The 27,679-nt window shown below is 36.1% G+C and overlaps 2 protein-coding genes across 4 annotated transcripts in view; one reads left to right on the top strand and one right to left on the bottom strand.

Moving 5' to 3' along the window:
* The window catches only part of LOC140521174 (zinc finger protein 483-like), a 35,889-nt gene extending 27,745 nt beyond the window's left edge, over positions 1-8,144 (top strand). For all 3 annotated transcript variants that reach the window (XM_072635904.1, XM_072635905.1, XM_072635906.1), the window contains one exon: positions 563-8,144. In XM_072635904.1, coding sequence (XP_072492005.1) covers positions 563-1,806 — 1,244 coding nt within the window. In that variant the 3' untranslated portion in view covers positions 1,807-8,144. The remainder of the gene's footprint in view (positions 1-562) is intronic.
* A 9,181-nt stretch (positions 8,145-17,325) lies between these two features.
* Positions 17,326-27,679, bottom strand: part of LOC140521173 (uncharacterized) — a 29,941-nt gene continuing 19,587 nt past the window's right edge. The window contains 1 exon segment of the mRNA XM_072635903.1: positions 17,326-27,140. Within this exon segment, the coding sequence (XP_072492004.1) occupies positions 25,345-27,140 (1,796 nt within the window). The 3' untranslated portion in view covers positions 17,326-25,344.

Genomic DNA, 27,679 nt, shown 5'->3' with positions numbered 1-27,679 from the left:
TCAAAGTCCATCCGCTTAATGGAGAAAGAATGATAATTAATTATTGTGATTTATTGTGAATTATATCTTGTATATTCTTGTAGGCCTCCAACATATTTTTTTTTTAACAAATTGCCTTTCCAATGATATCTCTTTCATGCTTCTCTTTAGTTATAGAAAATTGCCTCTCCTGTTTCCAAAGGCCATACCTTGAATTCTGTCCCTTACTAACTGTGTCTGTCATTTCTTCTGTGGTTATTCTCCACCCTGAAATCGTCCTTGTCTCTTACTCTTTTCTTCTGCCTTCAAATATACATAGATATACCCTATATTTTTAAAATGTATATTTTATACATAGCTTGTGTTTAAAGTATACATAGTTTGTTTATACAAATAAAGTATACATATTTGTCCTACCTGCTTTCCAATTTGTCCATCATCTAAAAAACACAAAATACATCCAAAGTACCCCAAAATATTTCCTATGTTTTGAATCAATCCCAGAGATTCAAAGACTTGCTTGTATCACAGGAAAGATGAAGTTAGGAAGATTAGACATTTACTTTTTTTTTTACCCTTCCAGATAGGGAGACTGCTTCAGAAATCAAGGAATTAATTCCAAAGCAAGACATTGCTTTGAAAGAGTCTGCTCAAGAACAACTCACAAGGGATGGTTCCTGGGTCCACAATTTGGAAACACCTAAAAAGTGTGAAATCAAATTAGAGAAAAAAGACAACCAAAAGAAACATTGTCAGCAAATAGCAGTTGGCCACAAGAAAACTTTTAAAAAGGTGAACAGCCATGAATATAAGAAATTTGGGAGAAACTTAAGTTTGGGACAAATCCTTACTCCCCAAGAGAGAATATCTTCAGGAAAAAGTCTCCATAAATGTGATACACACTTAAGAAACTTCAAACAGTATTCTGTGCTCAAACTAACTAAATGTAATCAAGTACCTACATCAGGGAAAAAACCTTGTAAGTTTAATGAATGCAAGAAAATGTTTATTCCCCACTCAGACCTTAATGAATATCATAAAAGAACCTCTGGAGAGCTACCATATAAATGTGACAGATGTGGCAAAGTTTTCCACTGGAAGAGACATCTTGTTCAACATCAAAAAATTCATACTGGAATAAAAACCTATGAATGTACTGAATGTGGGAAAACTTTTAGGCATAGCTCATCTCTTCCTGCCCATCAAAGAATTCATACTGGAGAGAAGCCGTATAAATGTAATGAATGTGGAAAAGCCTTCAACTATAGTTCATCATTTTTTGAACATCAAAGAATCCATACTGGAACAAAACCCTATGCGTGCAATGTGTGTGGGAAAGCCTTTAACCATAGCTCATCACTTACTGAACACCAGAGAATTCATACTGGAGAGAAACCCTATGAATGTAATGAATGTGGGAAATCCTTCAGCCAAATGGGACATCTTACTAAACATCATAGAATCCATACTGGAGAAAAACCCTACACATGTAATGAATGTGGAAAATCCTTTAGTTGGAGTGCAGACCTTACTCAACATCAGAGAATTCATACTGGAGAGAAACCCTATGAATGTAATGAATGTGGGAAGGCCTTCAGGTGGAACACATACCTTACTCAACATCAGAGAATCCATACCGGAGAGAAACCTTATGCATGCAATGAATGTGGGAAAGCCTTTAGGCAGAAGGGTCACCTCACTCAACATCAGAGGATCCATACTGGAGAGAAACCCTATCAATGTAATGTATGTGGGAAAGCCTTCAGTGTCAGTTCATCTCTTATAAAACATCATAAAGTTCATTCTGGGGAAAAACCTCATAAATGAAATTAATACAGAAAATCTTTCAAGTGTAATTCAATTTTTCTTCAGTCATCAGAGAACCATGGGAATGTAAAAATGTGGGTAAAGCTTTAGTCGAACTCAGCACTACTTATTGAATACTTGAGGGTTAAGATATCAGTTCAGCATTTGAGACTTTTTAAAAGTTTCCTTTTCTCTTTTTCTAGAAATGTACATCATGACGAACAAGAGGTGGGGGGAGTGTTTGTGCAATTTGGGGGTTTCTCTAAGATTTTTGAGTGTGAAAGTTTTCCTTAGCTATTTTTTTCTTGACAATCATGTCCCCTTGTCTTTTTCTTATTTGAGTAAAGAGCATGATTATTTAATGAACAGTACAACTTGATTTCCCAAGTTAGATTAGCTTGTCTGAAATACTTTGCAAATTCAAGTAGTCCTAATGAATTGAAAGTGGAAAATGCTTACTACCCAACAGATATATTGTATTTTTAGTGTGAGGGACCACTGGACTCCTTGAAAGAAAAGGGGAATCCTTGAAAGGAAATGGGAAAATCATTGACAAATTGGCTTATTTTAAAAATAATTTCTTTTTTTATTATGAATTTAATAAACATCAAGAAACATGAATATTTCTACATAGAAAGAATAATAAAAAAGAGATTCCATGTCTTCTATTAACTTGACTTCTTTTTCAAAAGGAGTTATCTTCCATGAAATTTAGGGGCACTTAATTATTAGACTTAAATTATGATTATTTTTAAATAATAAGAATATCTTATTTTCTATTTCCTTAGTTTTCCTTTGTTTTCAAGTGTATTTGAGAGGTCAGAAAACTCAACTAAAGAGACAAATCTTTCTAGCTCTCAAACTTTGAAAAAAAGAAACTAATTCCTTGGTCCTCAGATATTTTAACAAATAACAAAGAGAAAGGCAATGTTATAGTGGAAAGAATGCCAGACTTGGAATCAGAAGATCTGAATTCAAGTCTTAGTTTTGCTACTTACTGCATGTGTGATTTTGGGTCACTTAGCATCTCTGGGCCTCAGTTTCTCCATCTGTAAAATTAGGAATCTAATGAATGCAAGAAAATGTTTATTCCCCACTCAGACCATAATACATATCATAAAAGAACCTCTGGAGAGCTACCATATAAATGTGACAGATGTGGGATCTCTAAGGTTCCCTCCAGATTGTTGCATATAATATTTATAATTATTATATGTATGTATGTAAATAGATAGGTAGATACATGTGTATCTATCTGTCTATCTATCTATCTATCTATCTACCTATCTATCTATCTATCTGTCTATCTATCTATCTATACCTATGTGTATACAATTCTATGGTTCTAAAAAAGCCAGGTGTCAGCATCTTTACAAATATTAGGAAATAACATAAAGGAAGTACCTTAAGTCCACCATGTTATTAATATTAAGAGATTTCCTGGTTGGCTGATGTTGAGCTGGGATTAGTAAAATGAAACAATGAACTCAACCAAAAAAGTCCAGATGAATGAATCTCCAAATCAGCTTGCATGTATCTGAAAGGAGGGGTACCACTTTTTTCTTGGTACATAAAGTTATAATAGGCATCAGGTTAAGGAGACTCAGAATAGGCCAGGGTACTCTCAGATAATTTTAATTAATGATTGTAGGTGTTCAGTCATCTCAGCTGTATTCAACTATTTTTGACTCCATTTAGGGTTTTCTTGGCAAAGATACTAGAGAATTTTGCCAATTCTTTCTCCAGCTTATTTTACAGATGAGGAAACTGAGGCAAACAGGGTTAAGTGACTTACCCAGGGTCACACAACTAATAAGTGTCTAAGGTCAGATTTGAACTCATAAAGTTAAGGATTAGACTGGGAAATTTAGGCGACAATTAATCCGGGGCTGGGTTGATCTCATTTGCACTTCTAATTACCATACCTTGGTATATTATTTCTGAATTTGTATGTTACTATTTCCCTTGTTTTATTAAACAAGGCCTTGAATGTGTGAAGACCGGGAATAAAAGGGGGGAAAGAGCAATCATGTTAAGACCAAAGCACCTGGAAATAGTAATAGTGGCTAAGGAGGTAGAATAAGTAAGTAGGTAGAACAAATCTGTGAATTCAAAGAACTAAGCCATATCAAGACCCTAGGAAGGTCCAAGAGGTCCAACGCTTTTTTTGGAACTTCAGTGATCAGAGAAGTTCAATAAGAAATGAAATCCTTAAGGACTGAAGGTAATTGTCCTACATTAATTCCCAAAGAAGGAGTTAATATTTGAGGAACTTGACCACAGGTCAGTAAGGGCTAAGATCCTAAGTATGGTTAAGATATATCATAAAGGACCGTTCTCATTTTGAATTACATGAGAAAAGGATGCTCTACAACCTAGTGGAATCATGGCGATTAATGACTCTGCTAAGAACTTTTAGGTTAGGGTAGATTGAGAATTTTTGAAACCACCCAATGTTTACTGGGTAATGTTCATTTACATGCACTTTCAATTACCTGAACTTTCTTTTTGATATTTCTGAAATTATAATTTTTCCCTATTAATAAATATCTCTATTTAAACATAAGATGGTACTTGCATGATAAAAGAATGAAGTAGAATCATGGAAACTATACATATCTCATGATGGCAACATTTGGTTATAGCATCCTTGATCCTTAAAGAATGGAAGTTCCTTTTCCTCCCTCTGCTATGATCTGAAGACCAACCTACCCAGGATCCTGACAACTGTTGTGGTTGTATTGTCCTTGTATCCCCATACTCTTTGCCTAGGCTGTTTCATTTTAGGCTTTGAGCCTCCTCTTTGTAAATTAAAATGCCTATAATAAAGGCCGATATTTTTTTCAAGGAAGTCTATGGGATGACCAATTTGAAATGCCCAACAGGAAGTTGATGATTAAAGCTCACGAAAGACCAAAGTTGGATATAAATATTTCTGGGTCATATGCATAAAACTAATAAATCCATAGGAACTGATAGTCAATAAACGAGAGTGGGTAGAGAAGAAAATAAGACGTAGGCCAGAGTCTTGAAGAATGCCTACATTTAGAGGCATGAGATTAGGAAAATTTCTAAGTGAATTTGGAGCAGTAGTGAGGACCAATAGTCCAGGGTCAGCACACACACATGGGCTAATCACTAATTAATATGGGGTGTGCTGTGTCAAGATATTTGGTATTCATCTAGAGATAAGGAAGAGGAGTTCTAGGTCAAGAAAGGAACTTGATTAGTCAAACTGTACTCAATGCACTTTAATTAGATTGCTGACTATTTACTGACTATTTACTCTGAAAGTCTGACTATTTACTCTGAAACTTAGTTTTCTTTACATTTCTAATTACTTTCTTTATACTAAAAGGTAACATACTGTGTTGGAGAGAGAACTGGTTTGAAGACAGGAATATTTTAGTTCAAGTCCTGACCCCAAGCAAGTTACTTAACCTTTCATTGACTTCAGACAACTCTCTAACACCATAATTTACAGAAATAAATGTCAACCTGCATTGTCTCACCAAAGTTCCTTACACTAAGGAAATCGCTGATCCAGTTGCTATCCTAGTATATTATATTTTTTCCTTATAGATAAACCCAAGAAAAATGACATGATCTGAGGGAATGATAATAAAATGGAAAATGAATACATGCCACAACCAGGCATCCATTGGTGGTGTCTGGGACAGAAAAAGGGATTAGCAGTTGAGAGTCATCTCTGAATCCAAGGGTCATAGAGGCCCAGGATGGTTAGTGATTTGGCCTAGGGTTCAGTAACTAGGAATCTTTAGAACAACAATAAGACTCAAGATTCTGAGGGCAAATGCAAAGAGTCTTGGATTTAAAATTTGGATTAAAAAAACCTATCCAAAGATGGGTTCCAAGGAGGCTTTCACATCCTAGGAAGTCAACTTTGGTTCACTGAGGTCCAAAGGTCCAGGGAAAGACCTTTTAGGGGTATAGACCTGCAAAAAATAGGAGACATTTTTGTCCCCATCTTCCATTTGATGACAATAAGCTAGTTGTCTTGGAACTTTTGAAGCATCTTAAATTGTCTCTATGTTTTATCCCAAAACTTTGCCTTTAATATAGATCTGACAATAGATCTTGGAAGTGGATCACATATGACTGAATTTGCCATAGGAAGGATGGCAAGACGATCAAGTTTGTCCCACCCCTTCTTCCCAAGACAATAGTGGTGGTTTAAAATGGTCTAACAAGGATTAAGTGACATGTATTCTTGTCCAATAATACTTGCCTCCATGTCCTCTTCCTAAAGTTACCACTCCATAGTCCATAGGAATTAACAGTCAATAAGTGAGAATCATGTTGCCCTTATCAAAAATACCATTCTCTTTGTCCCACTTTGTGGATTAAATTATTAGGTCACTTTTTCTAATGTTATAGAATCCTACTTGGAAAGATTCTTTCAAGTTATCTACTTTAACTCTGTCTGATGCATAAATCCCTTGTACATCTCCAAAAAAAACTTGTTCTACCTTTAGTTGAACACTCCAGGGATGTGAGGCAGACAATTTATAACCAACAGTTATAAAACTGTTAGAAGTTGAGATTTACTACACTGTCATTTCTACCATTGATCCTATTTCTCTCTTAGCCCCCTTCCCTTCCATGAAGAACAATTCTAATCTTTTCCATGTGATAGCACTTCAAACTTTTACAAATAATCATTATGAATGCCCTAAATCTGAGGCAGTTAGGTGGTGCTGTAGATATAATACTAGCCCTGGAGTTAGGAAAACCTGAGTTCTAATCTAGCCTCAAACACTTCCTAACTCTGTGACCTTGGGCAAGTTAACCTCTGTCTGCCACAATTTCCTCAATTGCAAAATGGGATTAATAATAGCACCTACCTCCCAGGGTTGTGAGGATCACATGAGATATTTGTAAAGAGCATAGTACAGTCCCTGGCACATAGTAGTCACTTAATAAATGTGCTTCCTTCCAGGTTAAACATTCCTGGTGCCTTCAACCAATTCTTACTGATAAGCTTTGTTGCTTAATCCTGGTCACCCTTCTCTAGTTATACTACAGTTTTTCATCATTCTTTTTAAAATATTTAGCTCAGAACTGAGCACAACATCTTGATATGATACATCCAATGCAGAAAACAGCAAAGCTCCATTCTGGCTACTATAGTTTTGTTAATGTGCTCTTTGATAGTCACGTGTCTTTGTATTAAAGTAGTTAATTAAGACCTCGAGTTTTTTTTTTTTACATTAATTACTATCAAACTGTGTCTCTCACATCTTATATTTGTGTGGTTGTGGTTTTTTGTTTGTTTATTGTTGTTGAAGCTAAATGCAGGAATTAACATTTATTCATATTAGATTTCATATTGTTAAATATACCCTATGCTAGCTTGTTAAAATATTTGTATTACATTTTTGTCAGGAAACATATTCATATCCCTCCCAGCTTTGTGCCAATTTGGAAAGTAAACCACTCATATCTTGATCTTTGGTTAAAATGTTGATCTCAGGTCCTAGGACAGGGTCCTGCAACAACTCATAAAAGACCTCTTTCCAGATTGACATCAATTTATTAATAAGCATTCTAATTCTAGTCATTCAGCATGTTCAAGATTCATTGAGATATTCTATGATACTGCCCATATCAATCTTGTCCAAAAAATAGTAGGACTTGTCAAATACTTTGCTAAAATTCAGATACCATCTACAGAATTACTTTAATATACAATCTTATAACTGTGGCATCTCTGCATAGTCTGATGACAGAATTCATAAGTTGTTAAGGTCCTCCTGATTTTCCCATCCATCTCCTTGACCCTAATGCTCTTGCAAGTTGCAATTCTCTAATCACCCCATTAGCTTTTATTTTTAACCTTTTGGGAGCTATTCCTTACTTATGAAGTTAGAGATGGAGGCTAGATACTTATTGGCCCATGGCTAGCTCCCACCTCTGATGCCTGAAGCAAAGATAATTTCTCATCTCTACAAAAACCATGACCACCGTGGTAGGAAAGATTAGTGTCTTGGCACTGAAGTGACACCAACAACAACCAAAAAACCCTGCCCATAAATAAGGAAGAGTGATGAGAAATTGATGTAACTTAGGTTTGCCAAATCTAAGGACAGTCTCTCATAAAACATCTTTGATCCCTTTCTTCTCCAATTGTGACCTGAAGGTCATCACAACCAGGAGCCCAGCTGTTGAGACCTGGATTATCCTTCCAGCTCTGGCAAGTGAGATATGTTGGTATCATTTACTTTAAATTCTTTTCTTCTGCCTTTAACTCTTATAACCCTGCCCCTGGATGCTTTGTAGTCTTTGAACTTCCCCTTATGTGAGTTGAAACTTCTACCATAATAAAAGACATTGCTTTATATGTTACTCTGTCTGATTCTTTGGCAAAACCTCCAAATCCAGTTGGAATGGACTGGGACACCCTCTCATTGACAGAAATTAGGTTAATCTTGCTCTTATTAAATCATGAACTCCTGGTACTCATCATTTACCCAACGTTCCCAGAAAACAATCCATTCTAGAATTTTGTAGGAGGTGAACAACGAATTAATTTGTCTGTGGTTTGTGAACTAGCTATGTTTTTCTCCCCTTTTAAAAAATCAGGTTAAAATCCTGAGTAAAATGGGTAGAGATGGTTAAAAACTCATGGCCAATTCTTTAGTACTTGGTATTTTCCATGCTTCCTCAAAGATCATCATTAGTGGTTCAGGAATCACTTGAACAAGTTCTTTCTGAGATGTTTTCTACTTAGACTTAAATTCATGTGGAGAAGTTAAGTGCTCTACTATACTTTTCATTTGTGTTTCAGTTAACTTTTTGTCCTTTTCAGTCTGTCAATTCCACTCAGTAGAGAAGATAAAAGGAAAGTAAATTAGTAGTCCTTTTTCTGTTGCTAATCCATTAACATTCCCTCATACTTTCATTAGCAGTAGATCTAGCCTTTCTTTTATCTGTTGCCTTGGAAATAGTGCTTCAAAAGTAGAACAAAGAAACCTACTCTTGTATTTTTGTAAGTCTTAGTGCATTCGGGGCTTTAATCTTCCTGGCAGGGTCTTACAAGTGCTTGTAATCATCCTTGGTTACGAGCTTCATCAATCTTCCATTCTTTTAAAATTTGAGCTCCAGAAATAAGTTCTATAGCAATATCATTCTCTTTAGATATTTCTTACTGAGGGGATTGAGGGGATTGGAACAGCAAGTCATGATGGGAATTGAGTGAACCACACTGATTCCATCTTGTGATTCTGCACCCTTTATATTCAATTATAGATTTACCTCAACTTCTGTCTTGTGAGAAAACTTTATTCAATTTTGGGAATTGGGAGAAACCCTTATTGTATTGTTTGAATCTATCCCTGCATGACCGGGAAGCAGAACTACCTCTACCTGCTATTTAGAGACCCTTAACTAAAAACCTAGGTTATGTTGACTAGAAACCTCACCATATCCAAAGATTAGGAAAAAAGAGTTTCTCACAATTGTGTATCTTAGATAATCCATGTCTTATCTGAAAACTGGCCCCATATTGATCAGTCAGTTACTGTTTACATGTTCCTTTGGTTGATTACATACACTTAGGGAGGGCAGGATGCTGCTTTTTCTGATTTCAGGGAATTGTACCTGTTCACTACTCCCCTCCCCACTTGGAAAGTAACTAATAGTTCTTCCAATTAGAAATCAGATTACCTAATTTTATATTCTAGTTAATTGTTTTCTTTTAAATTAATTGGTTTTACTTGGTTAATTGTTTTAGTGTATGAAAGTCTGTCTCTCCTTGTATTCAGGGTCCAGCCCAAGGTGAGGAGGCCTGTTTTGTTGAGCAACTAGTATGTGTTGCTTAATAAACCAACATGGTCAGATTTCACATTTTAAATTTTAGAATTTGGAGGAGGTACTTCAATTCTGTTCAACAAAAAATTTATGAAGCATTTCCTACAAATTTTAAAATGGAATATTCCCTTTCCCTCAATTCCTGTCATTTCTCATTTACTCATGTGGGTCAGAATCAAGTCCTGAAGACTAGTTTATTTATTATTCTCTAAGTTATTCCTATATTCTAATCATGAGTTCCTCCATACTTCTAATAGGTCAAAACCTCTCTGCCTTCATTGATGGTCTTCAAGAATTGCTGTAGTGAAAAGAATTCATTACCTGATAACCAACCTCATGAATGAACCAATGTCAACTCAATAAATTTAGTTAAGCTGGTCCTCAGATGGCAGACACACAGTACATTACAATACCTTTACTCTTAGAAAGTCTTTACTCAGAGAAACAGCTTATGGAACATGACAGCCATATCTTTCAAGAGCCTAGGGTCGCTTCCTTGACACCTGGAAGTCCCAGAGTAAGGCTTGCAATAAAATTTGCAGTTCACTTTGTTCAATATCTATACTTAGTGCCTTGGTATGTTGACATCTGGGGCCATAATCTTCCTACATACTTCCATTCTTTTTCATCCCAGCATTACACTTCCACCCAAAATACCCCTATTCTCCCTACAAAACTCTTTCACTACATGTTCCTAGAACCACCATTCCATTGTTAACAAACTTCCCTTCATCTTCAATCTCTTACTATACCTACCTCCTTTTATAGAATGAAACTAGGCTATTTCCTGGAGATTCTAAATCTCTAGCCGCCCTTTATACTGCTGACTGTTTTTCCCACACATATGCCTCACAGATTCTTGAAAAGGAATTATCACTGAACTTCCCACTGAAACTTAATAGCCCTAATTCTATCATCACTTAGCCATACCAGACCCTCTCAGCCTTTGATCTTTTCATCTATCATCCTTTAGGACAGCTTCTACCTTTATCCATGCCTTTGACTCTTGCTTCATGATTTGTCTTGTCTCTGCCATCATTCTTGGAGACTTCATTTTCAGAATTAATTATTATTCTTAAAACTTGCTTTCACAGTTGATTTCCAAACTCTTGTGACCTCCACTTCTACTTTATATCCTCATCAATCAAACATACTCCACCTTTAGGATCCCAAACTCTGGAATGCCTCTTTTTGACCACAATCTAATATCTTTTGATTTCTCTCCTTATTTTTCCCATATCCATTGCTTATCTTCAATATACCTAAACTCTTTCCTATTCTTCTGATTAACTCTGTCCTGGCCTTCTTTTCCTTCCTATCCAGTTATGACCCTATGGCCATTTCAATAATGTCTTTTCCTCTCTCAAATACATCTTTTCTCCCTTCAACTTTGCCTTTCCCACTTGGAAACTTTAAGAAAGTTTTTCCAGTCTTCCTTGCCAGTTTCATTTTATTTTTCATAGATTCTGCATTCTAATTGAATTGGATTTCTCACTACTCTACTCTCATCATGCCTCTCTTGTCCATATATCTATACTTTAACTTTCCTTCATACTTCTTCCTCTACTTCCCATCTCATTCTGTGGAAGTTTTTTCCTTTTGAAGGCCTAATCAGATGCTAACTCCTCTACTAAACCATGGCTTAGAAGTTGCTTACTCATCATATTCCTCAAAGTATTTCTCTTGGAACTCTCCTTCATAGTTATATCACTGTTCTTTGCATTAACAATCTTTAAGTGCATGGCTTTCTTACTCTTCAAGTAGTTAATTGCCCCGATGGCATGGTTTGTGACATGGTTTCTTGTTATACTTTGGTGCAGGCTGGTTTGACCTTCAGAGGGAAGAAGGGAGACATAGAAACCGCAAGAATGACTTATTAATCCATGGATATAACCCTTGTTATCAGCAGAACTCTACTTACTTACCCCTGGGTTTATCCTTATGTATTCATGATTATATTAAAAGGTATTTGAGACTTGCTTTTCCTATATTGGTACATTTGCAAAAGATTCCTATTACCTCTGTATTTTTAAGTATAAAGCTTCATTAATCCTAACTAGCGCCTTTATGCTTCAGCCTGCAAGTCTAAGTAGGACTTATTTCCTGGGTTACAGTTATACACACGTTTAATTCTTAGGACCATAATAAGAATAATACCCAGAATTACAGTGAAATGGAAGTTAATGTCTCCCTGGATCCTTTTTGCATGTGAGTTTTCTTTGAGTGGTTTGTATGCTGTTAATAAATAAGAAGAGGGTATATCTATGTGTGGGTTCCTTAAAACTATGAACTACTCTAGTACATTCCCAAAGCCTACCACAGTGCCTTGCACATAGTAGGTCGTTAAAAAAATGTTGCTTAAATTGTTTTTTTAAAGATTTAAATTTTTATTGATACTTTTAAAAAAATTTATTACTGTTACTTTACAATGTTTCCCCAATAGAACCCTCACTTATTAGGAAGAAGTAAAGTTAAGCAAAACAAACTGAAACCTTGACTGTGTCTCATTACTTATGCCTCTTGTCTCTTCCTCATCTCTCTTGTGAAGGAGATGTTTCTCCATAAGTGCACTGGAGTCCAGATTGGTCATTGCCTGATGTGAATTTTGAGCCATTTAGGCATGTTATTTTACAAGATTGTACTAACTGTTCCGTTGCTACTGCTTATTTTGTTCCACATTTCCATTAGTTTAAATAATTAATCCCAAATTCTTCATATTTGTTCTTTATAGAACAAAAATATTCTATTACATTCATAAATCATAGTTTGCTTAGCCATCCCCCAATTTATAGATACATCCTTTCTTTCCATGTCTTTTTCTTTTGGACCACACACAAAAAAATGCTATGAAAATTTTAGTATATTTGCGATCTTTCTCACTGTCTTTTACTTTCTTGGTGTAAGTGCCCAATAGTGGTATTGCAGGTGCAAGGGTTATAAATAATCCAGTCAGTTTTCTGTTATAGATTAATTCAATTTTTAAAATATTATGAACTTTAAAATTATCAACAAATATAAATATCCAAGTAAACATAATTTTTAAAAGATTGTACATGAAGCCATACAGTTCTTTTATTTAAATTTTGTTTGAATATGCAGATTTAGCTAGATAGTAACAAAATCATCCTGAGTATTTCTATGTCCTTTTCTAACCTTTTTTGGTCTTCTGTTTAGTTTTCTAGATATTTTTCTGTTGTTATCATATACATAGCGATAGTTAGGATGTCTTTTCCTTTAACTTGTTCTGATTCACTTTTTAGAAATATGCTTTATTTCTTCATATTCTTCACATTTATATGTTTATATGCATGTATTGATGTCTATATATACATATATATTACTGTGTAATAATAGTTGATTACATTTATATATTATAGTTTATCCAACTATTAGCATTTTAGGTTATTTCCAGGGTTTTTTTTATTATTTTTAACAAAAATGCTAGGATTTTTTTTAAATAAAGAAGTCTTTCTTTCTCCATGTCAATAACATTCTTAAAAGCATAATTCTGAAATTTTTCTGTTGAAAAGTTAAGAATTTTCCTCCTTTTCCCAACTGCAAGAGATAACATTCATTATCTTACAAAGCTGTGTGCCATTATCAATTTGAAATAAAGAGGATTCCCAAAGTAACAATAACAAGGGTCTTTAATTGAGGCAAGGAAGTTGCAGTTCTGGACACCATACAACACTGGAGTGCAGAAGTTCCCCTAAGCACCAGAAGGGACAGAGTTTAATTATACTCCAACAGGGATAAGTGGTCAGAAGGGTTAAATTGTTTTACAAAATTGTTGTGTTTATCCTTTATTCTTGAGGAAGACCATGGCATCAGGGAGATGATGACTTGACTTGCAGTTGACTTTGATTTGAGTGAGGGAGGGCTCTGCAAGGTCACCAGCCTCACTTTCTTCTCCTGAGCCATCTGGGTCCAGTGACCAAATATAAAATATCCAAAGCCTGGGGAGGCTAGGGAGTGGTAACATCAGAATAGCAGGCTCCAGGTACAACCAGTTTTTATTTTGTTTTGTTTTGCTTTGTTTTAATGGTTTGGGCCAGTCTGACTGTCCTCAGGCAGTTTGTAGCTCTGGATTCAGGGCAAAGTCAGCTCAAAGCTAGCTGCTTTCAACATTCCCACTTTTTGGTCAAGACAAATTCCTGTTGCTGACCAAGGGAGATTATCAAAGAGTTTCATATGCTTCTGGACCAGGATAGCATTAATTACATGAGTGTGAGTTTCTCTGAGCAAACAAAGTAACATCTGAAAAGGAGAAACAGGAAAATGATCATGAGGAGGGTGGCCAGGAGGGTCTGGAATAGTGGTCTGCAAAGAGAGCACAGTCCTACAAGGAGCTAGGTGAAAAGGTCATCAATCCACAAAGGTCGAGAGGGATCAGGGTCAACTTTACTCCAAAAGCAAGATCTTTCCATCAACTGGTTATAGTTTAGGAATGATCCACCCCCAATGTCCATGTAATCAGCACATTTCATCTTGAACCTCAGGTGTCCTTTACAGTTGTCTGGTCTTCTAGAAACAATTTCTCTTGGACATTCTGGAAATCCCTAGGGCAGCTCTTCAAAAAGATGTTAATTCTAAATTAAATGATAAACCTAAGTAAGATTGACTTTTCCATTGAGGTAACACAAGATATTCTATAAATTACTTTCCTCTAACAAAACTGATTATACTAAAATTCTTTTCATTAAAACAAAACCTAAAATGTTTGTGAGTTTGCCTTGAACCAATATATGTGTTTATACAAATAAACACATATCCATATACACATATATGCATACATTACACATACATATACACATTTATACATATGCGGCTCAAGGGACCCAGGATGGTACTAAAGCTTCACACATGGCACCCCTGGGTACCTTGAGTCTCTTCTCATTGTCAGTCTTACTTCTTACACCAGTTTGTCAACAGACAATTACAACTTCACAAAATTTACATGAAAAACTAGATTTATTACAAGAGAAATGAACATGCATGCAGAACCTTAAGAAAGTGCAAAAAATTCACAGTCCCAACAGAAGCTTGCATACTTGTGGAATTGCACCAAAGAAGGGAGGAGAAACAGAAATCTCCACCTAAATGGGAGGAGCAGTGGGGGGGGGGGGGGAGGGAGAAATCTTAAATAATTACGATAACAAAACCACATTCTTTTCCCTTGGGAATTGTTAGACTATGGGGATATGATGATCTGCTTATGTACAAGGGTTCCAGCTGCAAAAACAGTTTCTTAATCTGGTGCAGACTAACCATTACCTATCTTGACTTCCCATAGGGAATCCAGCTTGGGGTATAAAAAATAAATTATGGCAACTCTAGGGGGAGGGGTGTTGTCCCTGACATGTTCAGTGCTTCCTGTATACTCTGAGACAAGTGTTTCTGGAAAATATGGCAACTCAAAAAACCAACTTCAGGGGATCCCTTAAAATACCTTAACAATACAGATGTGTGTGTGTATGTATGTGTATGTGAATATATATATTTGTGTGTATATGTATGTATGTGAGAGTACATGTGTACGCATGTATATGTTTGTGTGTATCCCCCTAACCCATATCATAGTCTGATTATCTCGAAAAATTTAAGGACTTTTGCCAATAAACAAATATAGATAACTATAAACAAGCAGGGGACAAAGCCAAATACTCATTTACTCAGTTGTTCAGGATATACTATTGCGATAATGAGATTCATCACAAAAATCACAGCTTACCTTATCCTGGTTACAGAAATTTGCTATGAGAGGAAAAAATCGGTACATGATTACAACTTCCTCAGTTCTGTTTAATTTTAATTAAGATTGATGCCAAGGGAATTACAGGATATCATAGCTAGTCTCAGAATTAACCAAGGGGGAAGATTTCTTGTGTGGGAAACTAAGTCATGAGGGTCCTGTCTTAGCCTGTTGCCCTTCCAAACTTTTCCCCAGTGACAGACCTCACTTCCATCGTTTTGCTGGCATTTTCCTTGAAGCAGGGAAACATTGGCTCAAGGACACCACATACCTGAAAATGAATCTCAGAAAGAAAATTCAGGGTCCCTAAAGGTTTCATCTCAAACAGCAAAGTTTCACTAACTACGGTAGAGCTGGACACAACTGTTTTTAGTACTTTCATGTTGCTGTAATAAGTTAACTAGCAAATTAAAATTTACCAGGCCTTCAAAAAAATCACATGAGATTTCACTTTACATTCCTTTCTACTAGAATTTCTCCTCAAATACAGCTTAAAATTAATCCTGGTGCAAAAAGACAGTCATTAGAATTTAAAAACCACATTCTGTAAATTCATATAGATACTATACATAATGACAACTTACTAACCTCTTTAAAACAAAAATATTTCAAAGACTGGAGTCTGTTAAGACTATGTTGGTTAACGACGTAACCAGTACGGATTATTCCTAGTATAATTTCATAATTTTCACCAATCCTATAAACTACTACTGTATTATAAACTTTGCCAAGAAGTGATCTCATTTCGTCAGCAACCATAATCTGCAGTTTCCCCAGATATAGGAAAGCCTCGCAGCAGCAGAGCAGTAAATCTAGCTATGAACGGAGGGAGTAAAAAACTGGATCAAATTGCCTGGGGTCATCCTTCCCCTCTGTTTTTAAAATGAGAAGTTTTACTGAAGCCAGTATGAGTGCCACTTGGCACTTTTTAAGTTTAAGTAGTGGTTGGGCTTCAAACTTCCATGATAGCTATTAGTAAAATTGAGGTGTTAGATTAAAAAAATGAGATGAGAGTCTTTTTTAAAAAATAGCAGAAACACTAATAATTTGTTATGTAATTTTAAAATATCAAGTGCTTTTACAACTATTACCTCATTTGATCCTCACAACAATCCTTCAAAAGAGATGTTATTAGTAGGAAACAAGTTAAGTGATTTGCTCAGGATTGTACAGCTAGTAAGAAGTTCTTAGAACAGATTTGAACTCAAGTCTTCCTGACTATATGCCCAGGGCTCTGTCCACTGTGCCATCATCCTAAAGAGAAGTATATAGTGGGCAAATGAAATAATCAAAACAATAGCCCTGAATGAGTTTCTCACAAAGTTAGAGTGGCCCTTTATTACCCCTAAAGACTCCTCAAAGTTAGCTACTAAAGTCACCCAAAGAATACCATTTTTGGGTAGATTCCACTGTTCTGAAAGTGACCTTTCGCATTCTAATTTCATGCTGTGTAAAAATGTCAGGTATTTTGCAAAATGCAAAAACTTTATATAGTATAGTATGGTAACTATGCCATGTTAAATATTATTTTAGTGATTCATTGTGTTGCTTTTTTAAAAATCAATTTATGTATACTTTAGAAAGATATATCACACAAGCATGTTATTTATAATTGAAATATTTAATCACAATATATGTTTTTTTTTCACATGTTAAAAGTTGAACATAAGGTCTTTTTCTAGGAATTTGGCTATTTATGTAATATTTTTCCTATGGAAAAATCAGATTAAACTTAGATCGCTTCAATTAACCTTGCCACAAACATGAATACTTTTAATGTTCGTTTGGGTCTTTTGTTTAGGATATATTTTAAAGATACCTTTATTATGAAACATTTTGTTTAATAGGCTTACTTATTTTCTCAGAAAAAGTTTGGAGTTGAGTGATTGTTTTTTAGACCAATAGATTCTCCAACTTGAACAATTGTACTTCTACCTGATAGTAGCCCCTATGTTTAAAAAAAAAGGAAAAATAAAGTAGAAAAAAGAGCATGTTTATCTCTACAACTACAAACAAAATCACAGTTCATAAACTAGAATATTTTCATTATAGAATATTTAACCACTTAAATATTTTCAAAAGACTTTCCTGTCATTCATTACATTCCCAAGATTACTCTCCATTCTGATGCGTGTGGTATTAGAGCATGGCTTCTTAAACTTTTTCCACTTGGACCCCTTTTTGCACTTCAGCAGCATTCCTTGGCATTTCGTGGCCTGAGGACATGTGCAATGCAAAGTGCGGATGCTTTGTGTTCACAAGCCAGGCTGCCTTGAACTCTCATGATCCAGCTACAGCAAGTGCAGCCGGAAACACTCTGGATTCATTATGCATTTGATTTTCAATTAATTTTTGGTCATTGCATATTCAGAAACCTTTTACTTTTGCCAAGTTTTTCTTGACCCCATATGGGTTCCTGACACACAATTTAAGATGCACTGTATTAGAGAAGGGCCGAACTCCTCTTAAAAGTTTTCCCATATTCATTACATCTAGAGGCCTTTTCACCCATATAAAGATCACACGGAGTCTTCAAACAGGACTAGCATCTCTGCTGTGAGGGCTTGTCAAGACCTTTTCAGGGTTGCTTATCCATCTTTGGTGTCCATCACTCAGCTCTTACCTTGGCTCCAAGAAGCTGCAGTCACATCCGAGTAAACCAGGGTCAAACCAGGTTGAAAGTAACAGACAGGCCTATTACCCTTTGGTGAATTGGGGTGGGGGCTGTGAGTGAAGCACATGAAGACTTCCTCTAGTGGAATGGGCAGATGAGAACAATTTGTTCAAACAGCCATAAAGGTAACTGCCACAGGTACTGTGGAGCATTAGAGCTTGCTCAGACATCAAGATACCATGGTTGTCCACTGCATCCCAAAATGTTAAGTCTTCTTGAATTTTGTCTTGCCACTGGACTTTAATGACTCTAGAAGATAGTGAGGTTGTCAACTTTGCACAACTTTGACTCACTTATGTCACCCCATGATGTCATGGTCCTCTTCATAAATGAAGAACAAAGAAAAACATCAATATTAATTTTATGATATTAAGTAGGGTGAGAATTCTGGCTAAGGTTTTTTCTATATACATTATATTGATTGATTTTTCCCCAAGAAGAATTCTGTGCACTAATGAATGAAATCAACTGAAGTCTTTCTCACATTCATTACTTTCAAAAGAGTTTTTCCAGAATTAGTTCTCTCATGATGAGTATGGAGTAATAGTAGCAGTTGCTGTCCTTTACACTCAAAGAGGAACAAAATGACATCACTATACCAGGGTCAAGGTATAGTATGTCCAACTGTGGTTGACCAGATCAATATGAGCTATAAGGGCTCTACCACAGGCCAGGCACAAATAATTGATGAACATTTGCAATAGAGATGTGTCTAAATTTGCTCATTTCATGTTTCTTTTGAGCTACTGCAATTCTACTTTGATCATAAAGTACAGTACTTTCTTTGAAGTGGACAAACCATGCTGGGCAGTCCTGTGACTCCCATGTCTCACAATCAATTCCAAAGTTCTTAAGAGATTCTTTGTATCACTTTTTCTGATCTCCTTGTGAGTACTTGCTTTTTGTGAGTTTTCTGTAAAATGTCTTTTAGACAAACGTACATTTGGTATTCAAACAACATGGCCAGCTCCTTGGAATTACGCCCTCTGCAGAGCAGTAGAGTTTGATTGCTCAAGAAAGACCTGTGTCCAGTATCTTATCTTGTCAGGTGATCTTCAAGATCTTCCTAAGACATTTCAAATGAAAGCAATTCAGTTGCCTAATATGGTGCTGGTATACTGTTAAGTTTTCATAAGTATACAATGAAATCAGCATAAAAGCTCTTCAATATAGTATGCAGTCTAATAAATATTCTCTTGAACACTTTCTTTCAGAGCCTCCCAAACACTGAGCTAGCTCTGGCAATGCTATGTCAACCTCATCATATACGTGTACATACCTGGAAAGTACACTGCCAAGATAAGTGAATTTATCCATGACATTCAAGATTTCTCCATTAGCTATAATCAATGGTTTCACATGGATGGTGTGGTGCTGGCTGGTGGAGAACCTCTGTTTACTTGGTGTTGTCAGGCCAAAATTAGTACAAATAGCAGAGAATCTATCCCTACTCTGTTGCATCTCAGCCTCAGAGGCTACACTGAGTGCACACTCATCTGTAGGGGGGAAAATGTCATGTACCCACTCTCCACTTTAGTATGTAGCCTTTTTAAATAACTTATCATCAGTGCAGTAGCTGATCTTGATGTCATTGTCATCCTAACTGACGGCATCTGATAACCTCACTGAAATCATCAAGCTAAAAAGAATGGGAGCAAGCACATAGTCAGCCCTGCTTCATTCCACTGGTGATTGGGAAAGTTCAAGAGCATCGTTCATTATCTCGTACCTGTGCAAGCATGCCTTCATGAAACTGGTGAACAATGCTGATGAACTTTGGGCAACCAAATTTTGCTGTGATCTTCCATAAGCCCTCATGACTGACAGTATCACAGGGTTGGTCAGATCAATGAATTTTGGGTACAGACCTCTGTTCTGTCCCTGGCATTTCTCCTGAAGGTGTTTGCAGCAAACACCATATCAATCATTCCTCAACCCTTTCTGAAGTCACACTTGTTACATAACTATCTTCCAGATGAAGGATGACTCTGGAAAGAACCTTGCTGGCAATGACTAAGAGAGAGATTTTCCTGTGATTGTCATAGGAAAAGCTATTTCCTTTTCCTTTATAAAGAATGACAGTAGAGGCATCTTAACCTTCTGAGGCACAACTCTTGTTGCCATGTAACCTGGAAGATTTCAGTCATCTTTTGTATGAGCAGTGGACCCTGTGCCTTGAAACTATCAGCTGGAATAGAATCATTTCCAGGTGCTTTACTACATGACAGACCCTCTTCTTCAGCTGGAGGTTCTGCTAGAGAAGAATTTACTTCAACCTCAAATAAATAGTCAAAGGCTTCAGCATCAGTTGATGATGGTCCATGGAGAAGACTATGGAAGTATTTAACCCTATCTTTCCAGTATCATATCTTTATCACTAATCAATGTGGCTACATCAGTGTTCAGTAGTTGAGATATGCACCATAGAGCATTGACCCATAAATAGCCTTCAGAGCCTCATAAAAGCCTTTGGATTGTTACTATCAGAATAAATATGAATTTCATCAGTTTTCTTACTGAGCCAAAAATGCTGCATATCTCCAAGATTCACTTTTACTTTATTTTTTGATGAAGTTAAACACCACCTTCTTAGAGATAAACAAACTATTTGGTTGGTAATGCTGTGTAGTTCTCATTTTTCATTTAGGAACTTCTGAATTTCCCCATCATTTTCATCAAATTAATCTTGATGTTTGCAAGTATTCTCACCCAGATGAGTAAATCCAGTGCTGCATATCAAATCTCAAAGCTGCTCACTCTTTTTCTGCTCCACTCTCGTCAAACATGTGTTGTCTCAGCTTTCCTCCAAATTAACACCAAACTGCTCACTCAGGGAGCAGCATCTGTTAACATCAAGTCTTCTGGTAGTCATCTTGCCTTGGGGCTATTACCATACTTGAATGCAAATATTTAGCTTGGAGAGGATAGATCTATGATTGGTCTAGAACTCTATGCCATGCATTTCCTTTGTTACTCTCACACCCTGTCTGTGTGTAGTGAGGAAATGGGGAAGAAGGTCATCCAGAGCATCCTATGCTATTCTATTTCTATGTCTTCATGACATTCCCTATATATGTACCAGTTTTCCATTATGAGTTCCTTGAGAATATAACTCTTTTCACCTTTCTTTGTATCCCTAGCACTTAGCATAGTGCCTTGAATATAGTTGTTTGATAAATGCCTGTTAACTTCACTATCAGAATTCCCTTCATTCCCCCAACTCTGATTTCCATATATGTCTATTGAAATTATATTTTTAGGGCCAAAAGTAATTCTACCTTGTGAATTCTTTGTGGTTCTTCTCCATTAGTACTGATTTTTTGCCCCTCAGACCTCCCACAGTACTTTGTTTACATTTCTATCAGAAACATCTTTCAATTCACGTAATTATTCTTATGTGTTACAAGAGGGGGCACAATACAAAGAATGTAGGCTAATTCAATGAACATTTATTATGTGCCTTCTGTGTGCAAGGCACTTAGGATACATTGGTTTAAAAAACAGTCCCCACTTTCAGGTAGTTTACTGAAAATGACCAGAAAGGGAAGTGGGTTAGTTATGTTTCAGTTTGAGAGACAAACAATTTAAAAGTTTCACAGAGCAAAATATTTTTTTAAAAGCTAGAGGATTTATGGGAAGATATGAACAAGAATTACACAAGATAAGGTGGCATGAGCAGGTTGCAAATCTGCATCAGCAGGAATACCACTTACGTTAATGGCATCAAAGATCAGCTGAAAGTTTGAAGTCTATGTGTGTGTATCATCTCACAACTAATACACTGTAAGCTATATGAAAACACAGGTTGTGTCCTCAAGTATCTCATCATAACTCACATATATATACCTATATATGTATGTATGTACATATACACACATATGTGCATATATATGTATGTACAACAGACTAAGGTTTACAAAATATGTATCCTTACAATAAGCCTGTGAGGTAAATAGTATAAATACTATTAGTTTAATTTTTACAGATGAAGAGGCTTAGGCTCACAGAGATTGAGTGACTTGGTCACACACATCTGTCAAAACCAGGATTTGAACCCAGGTCTCCTGAACTCCAAAATCCAGGGCTCTTTTCATTACATAGTGGCTGTCTCCTGTACTATGTACTCTGCATCATTAATGATTTGCAAATGTCTCCTGAAGGTGAAGGGAATGAATACAAGTCCTGATAATGAAGGTAAAAAGTTGTGGGACAGAAGACAATGTGGTGAGGCAGACAAGTCAAAATGTGTGAATTCTGAAACTATAAGATAGGACATATGGATGGGGTAAAGATAACCTCTGAGGTACAGAGGAAAGTTCACCCATAGGACCTGGCCCGTGATGGCACAGTACAACAGCAGTATTCCTTTCAGACTATGTTTCTTACATACTTCTAGATGAAATCAAGTCCTCTTGATTCCCCTGGTGCATAGCATATAGGGGAAGGTCACAGTCATCACGCTGAATTTCATCTTGATTTCCAGTATTCAGCTACTCTCGTATATCTTTGTCTCCAAATGCCACATGCTCCTTCTAAATCCAGAGAGGCACATTCAATAAGGATTATAGAGGAGATATACAGTTCTGCCTCTGCCTCTGCCTTGCCACTCTTGTTGCAGTCTTTGTTACTGTAAAATGCTTAGCACGGTGCCAGACACATAATAAGCACTATTTGTTAGTTATTATTGACTATAAAAATTGCAACATGTACTGGGAAATGAGAATGAGGGAAAGAAGGTAAGAGCCTTCCAAAAGGTTCCAAAAGAAAAGTATCTTACCTTCATTCACTAAAAATGGTGCCCTGATTGAGTCCATGCAAGGATCCTACATGTTCTCATTTTATTAAACCACCTGTATGCCCAACACTTTGATTGGTATTGAAGGATAGAAAAACAGTAGAAAACATTGCCTCTGCTCAAGAATTCTTCACATTAGGGGAATTTTGGCTCATAGAATTCAACTGTGAGGATCATACCATTATTATCATTAAGGTATCACTTTGAACCATGTTGCAAGTGGTTCATGTTTACAATTTTTTTTTCTCAGTATCTGAACTGTGAAGAGGAATGATTTTAAGGGGGATGAGAAGGGAAATAAAGTAAATTATTTTCCTTATTAACAAACCTTACTTCTCCAATATAGGCCCAATCACAGGTGAAGTGAATGAGAAAGTAGTAGGAAAAAGAGACTAAATAAGGGAATGAATATGTGGAAAGAAGCATAGGTAGAAATGACACCAGAAATGAAAGCAATTACTTTGGCCATAAAGCTGCCAGAGGATGGGGAAGAGTTGGATCCAAAAAGAAAGGACTTATTATCCCTAAGAAACCTCCCTATAGATAACAGAGTGTGCTGATGTATGGGGTGGGGTGGGGGCGGTGGAGGATTCAAGAGGCGAAAAATGAGGGAATGACAGATTAATCTGGCACTATGGAACAGAGTCAAAGAGATCTCCTCAGAGGACAGAACACTTCAGCTTTTGCAGGGCTTTCTTGTACAACAGTCTCAGTGTGAAGGACTCCAGGTCCAAAGATTGTATAGGGAAGGATGGCAGTGGGCTTTAAGATAGCCCACATCACTGGTTCTCAAATTCTTTGTAGGAACAGAGCCCTACATAAGAGATGAGACTTAAGTAGAGGGCTTAAAGGATATGAAAAATAAAGACCTATTATGCCAATACATAGTTTTTCAAAAATCTCATCAACATATGCTTTCACAATAATTTTATTTAGAATCTAACATATTTACGTAATACTTTACCACTTACTAAGTGTTTCACATACTTGTGCTTATTTGCTTCTCCCAAGAAGCTTATGACAAAGGTAATAAGTCCAGGTGGTAATGTCAGGGAGGGGTATCAAACCTATCTGCTACCTTGGTCTATAAGGGGACATCATCCTTTATCACATGTTAAGGAGGGGAAACGTCTGACCTTTTTTTTCCCCCTTCCCATACTTCTCAACCTCTACTTTCTTTGATGTACTGAAAGTAAAATTCCTGTTTTTGTGTGGGTGACTACTGCGTATAATTACTGCTTCGAGGAGTGCTTTCCTTTTTTTTGTACTTGCATTTTACTCTCAAGTGTTCATGCCTTGTCATTGTTTACACATACTGGTCCATCTCCAGTCATCCTGATCTCTATCTCACCACAGGACCCAGATGGTTCTGGAGGAGTGAGGCTGGTGACTTTGCACAGCTCTTACTCACTAAAATTCATTTAATTGCAGATCATGGCATCATCTTCCTGATATCATAGTCCTCTTTGAGAACATGAGATCAACCACCATCACCACACTACCACCACTCTTTACAAATAGGCACTCCACCCCCAAGGTTTTTGACTAATATCAATTGACACAGAAAATTCTTCTCACAAAATGCAGCACCTAGTCATGACACAAAAAATGGAGGGGTCAGGGAAGAGTTTTCATTAACATGAAAAAAATAACATCAACTTCAAACCAAAAATTATGTTATATATAACAGAGAAAAATTAGTAGTGTTCCCAGTAAAATCAATTAAAAAAAACATGTCTTCAATTTTACCACTTATATTTGATATTATTTCAAAAGTGCTTGAAATAACAATAATAAAAAAAAATTAAAAGGATAAGCATTAATAATAAGCATCTTTCCATGCAAATGGAATATTATGTAAATAGAAAATCCAGGGACTTAACAAAAATTTAGATAAAGAGCTCTCATAAGGTAGCAGAATATATGATAAAGCCTATAAAGTCATTCATGTTCTTTTATGGTGCTAATAAAAATAATAAACTAATAACAAGGAAATGTCATCTATAATAATGATAAAAATATGTGGTTATCAATGTGCTAAGACTCATACTAAATCTGTTTTAAAATAATTATACAAAATTATTAAGACAGAACCAAAGGAATTAAATAATTGGAAGGAACTACTTTGCACATGGGTGGGTTGAATATAGAATAAAAATGTTCATTTTTCACCATTTAATCAGTTATTTATAAACAAATTTAATACAACATCTACATAGAAAAAGGATCCTTTTCTAGGACTAGAAAAAGTACTAATGAAATTTTTATGACAAAAACAAATTGGCAAAAATAAGCGATAATTTTTGGAGAAAAAAGCTGTTTAGATGAAGTGCTAACTTGCTCTGCCAAACTTTGAAACATGAGAAAGCCTGGAACCAAATCATCTACTGATGAAAAGGAGTTGTGAGTGAAAGGAATATCCACACTGATGGAACATTAAGTACCTTTTCAAAAATATTTCTTAAGTAAACAACATGGTCAGGATTATTGGCCAACATTTATAGGACTTCATTTTGATATGGATTCTTTCACGTTCATAAGGGATAAATTTTTAGTGAAGGCTTTCTCACATGCATTTCATTCATATAACTTCTCTTCAGTATGAATTCTCTGATGTTTAGTAAGTGATGATCTGGATCTGAAGGTTTTCCTACATGTGTTACATTCATAGGATTTCTCTCCAGTATGGATTCTCTGATGCTGAATAAGGGATGAGTGGTGCCTAAAGGTTTTTCCACATTCATTACATTCAAAGGGTCTTTCCCCAGTATGAATTCGCTGATGCTGAACAAGATGAGTCCTCTGACTAAAAGCTTTGCCACATTCGTTGCATTCAAAGGGTTTGTTTCTTGTGTGGATTCTTTGATGCTGAATAGCATGTGTGCTTTGGGTAAAAGCTTTTCCACATTCATTACACTTATATCGTTTCTCTCCAGTATGAATTCTCTGATGTTTAATAAAGGAAGAACTATTACTGAAGGCTTTCCCACAATCATTACACCCAAAGGGTTTCTCTCCAGTGTGGATTCTTTGATGCTGAATAGCATGTGTATGCTGGCTGAAGGCTTTTCCACATTCACTACATTTATATCACTTTTCTCCAATATTAATTCTCTGATTTTTAATGGAAGATGAGCTGTTACTGAAAACTATTTCATATTCATTATGCTCAAAGGGTTTCTTTCTAGCATGGATTGTTTGATGTTGAATAGCATGTATGCTCTGGTTGAAAGCTTTTCCACATTCATTACACTTATATCGTTTCTCTCCAGTATGAATTCTCTTATGTTTAATAAAAGATGAGCTACTACTGAATGCCTTCCCACATTCATTACACTCAAAGGGTTTCTCTCCAGTGTGGATCCTCTGATGTTGGCTAAGAGATGAACTGTAAAGAAAGGTTTTCCCACATTTATTACATTCATTTGTTTTTTCTCCAGTATGGATGATCTGGTGTCGAATAAGAGATGAACTCTCCCTGAAAGCTTTTCCACATTCATTACATTTGTAGGGTTTCTTTCCGGTATGGATTCTCTGATGTTGAGTGAGATTTGATCTGTACCGAAATGTCTTTCCACAGTCATTACATTTATAAGGTTTCTCCCCAGTGTGGATTCGTTGATGCTGAACCAGATGTGTTCTCTGAGTAAAGGCTTTGCCACATTCATTACATTTATAGTGTTTCTCTCCAGTATGAATACTCTGATGTTGGATAAGCAAAGTACTTCAGCTGAAGGCTTTCCCACATTCATTACATTTATAGAGTTTCTCCTCAGTGTGATTTCTTTGATGTTGAGTAAAGTATGTGTTTTGGCCGAAGGCCTTCCTACATTCATTATATTTATATGTTTTTTCTCCAGTCTCTATGCTATTATATTGGCTAAAGTTTGAGGATTGACAGAAGGCTTCTTCAGAGTTATTATTTTGAGGTGTCTTCCCTGAAGGGATTTGTTTCAGAATGTCTGAATAGTCATTGAAGATCATTCGATGTTTGTCATATTTATGGAACTTCTTTCTCATGGAATCTGTTTCCTGGGGAGCAAAGATTGACCCTAGCCTGAAGCTTCCTTTAAATTTATTAAAACCAAGGTCTCTTACCATATAAGGAGTTTTTGTGTGGTCAACTCTCTGCCCAGAATGTCTCTCCTGATTAGCCTGCTGCTTCTCTAACTTGACATTACATTCCCACACATGACCTTGGGCATTCTTAGGATCATTCATTATAAATCTTCCAAGAAACAGTTGTTCATTTGAAATGTCCTGTTTTGAAACTAACTCCTTGTTTTCAGGCTCAGTTTCCCAATCTAAAAAAAGAAATAAAATTTGTAAAAATCTTGTGTTCTTTGTGCTGAGAAAAAAACAACAGCAACACTGTTGTATGGTGAGTTCTACCTCCTCTATTAAAGAAAATCTCTTCAAATTAGAAATGGTAATAATAATCCCTTATGTTTAGAAAAACTATAGTTTATTCAGGACTTTAACATCTTTTATTTCATTTTATTCTCACAACAACACTATGAGCTAGGGGATATAACAGATGAGAAAAATTGAGGTTTGGAGAGAACAAGTGGCTTACATAAATCCAGTCAGTGGAAGAACCACAAATAGATCTTGGATTTTATTGTCCCTAATCTAGTGTTCTTTCCACTGTACCACTATGTCAGTCATAATTTCTCTATTTTCAACTTTGACCTTCAGTGGAAAAAGGTACCAGAGAAGCAAGAGAAGAAAAAAGAAGTCCTTGAACTGAATAAGGAGAGGGAACATGTGAAGGTTAATATGGAGACTCAAAACTTGTGAAAGATAAATATTGAATTTGAGGAGAAATGTAGAATGAGAAAAA

The sequence above is a fragment of the Notamacropus eugenii genome, chromosome 1 (assembly GCF_028372415.1).
Source record: "Notamacropus eugenii isolate mMacEug1 chromosome 1, mMacEug1.pri_v2, whole genome shotgun sequence".
NCBI lineage: Eukaryota > Metazoa > Chordata > Mammalia > Diprotodontia > Macropodidae > Notamacropus > Notamacropus eugenii.
The sequence above is the reverse complement of the archived record's forward strand: the minus strand, read 5'-3'. Positions and strand labels throughout refer to the sequence as shown.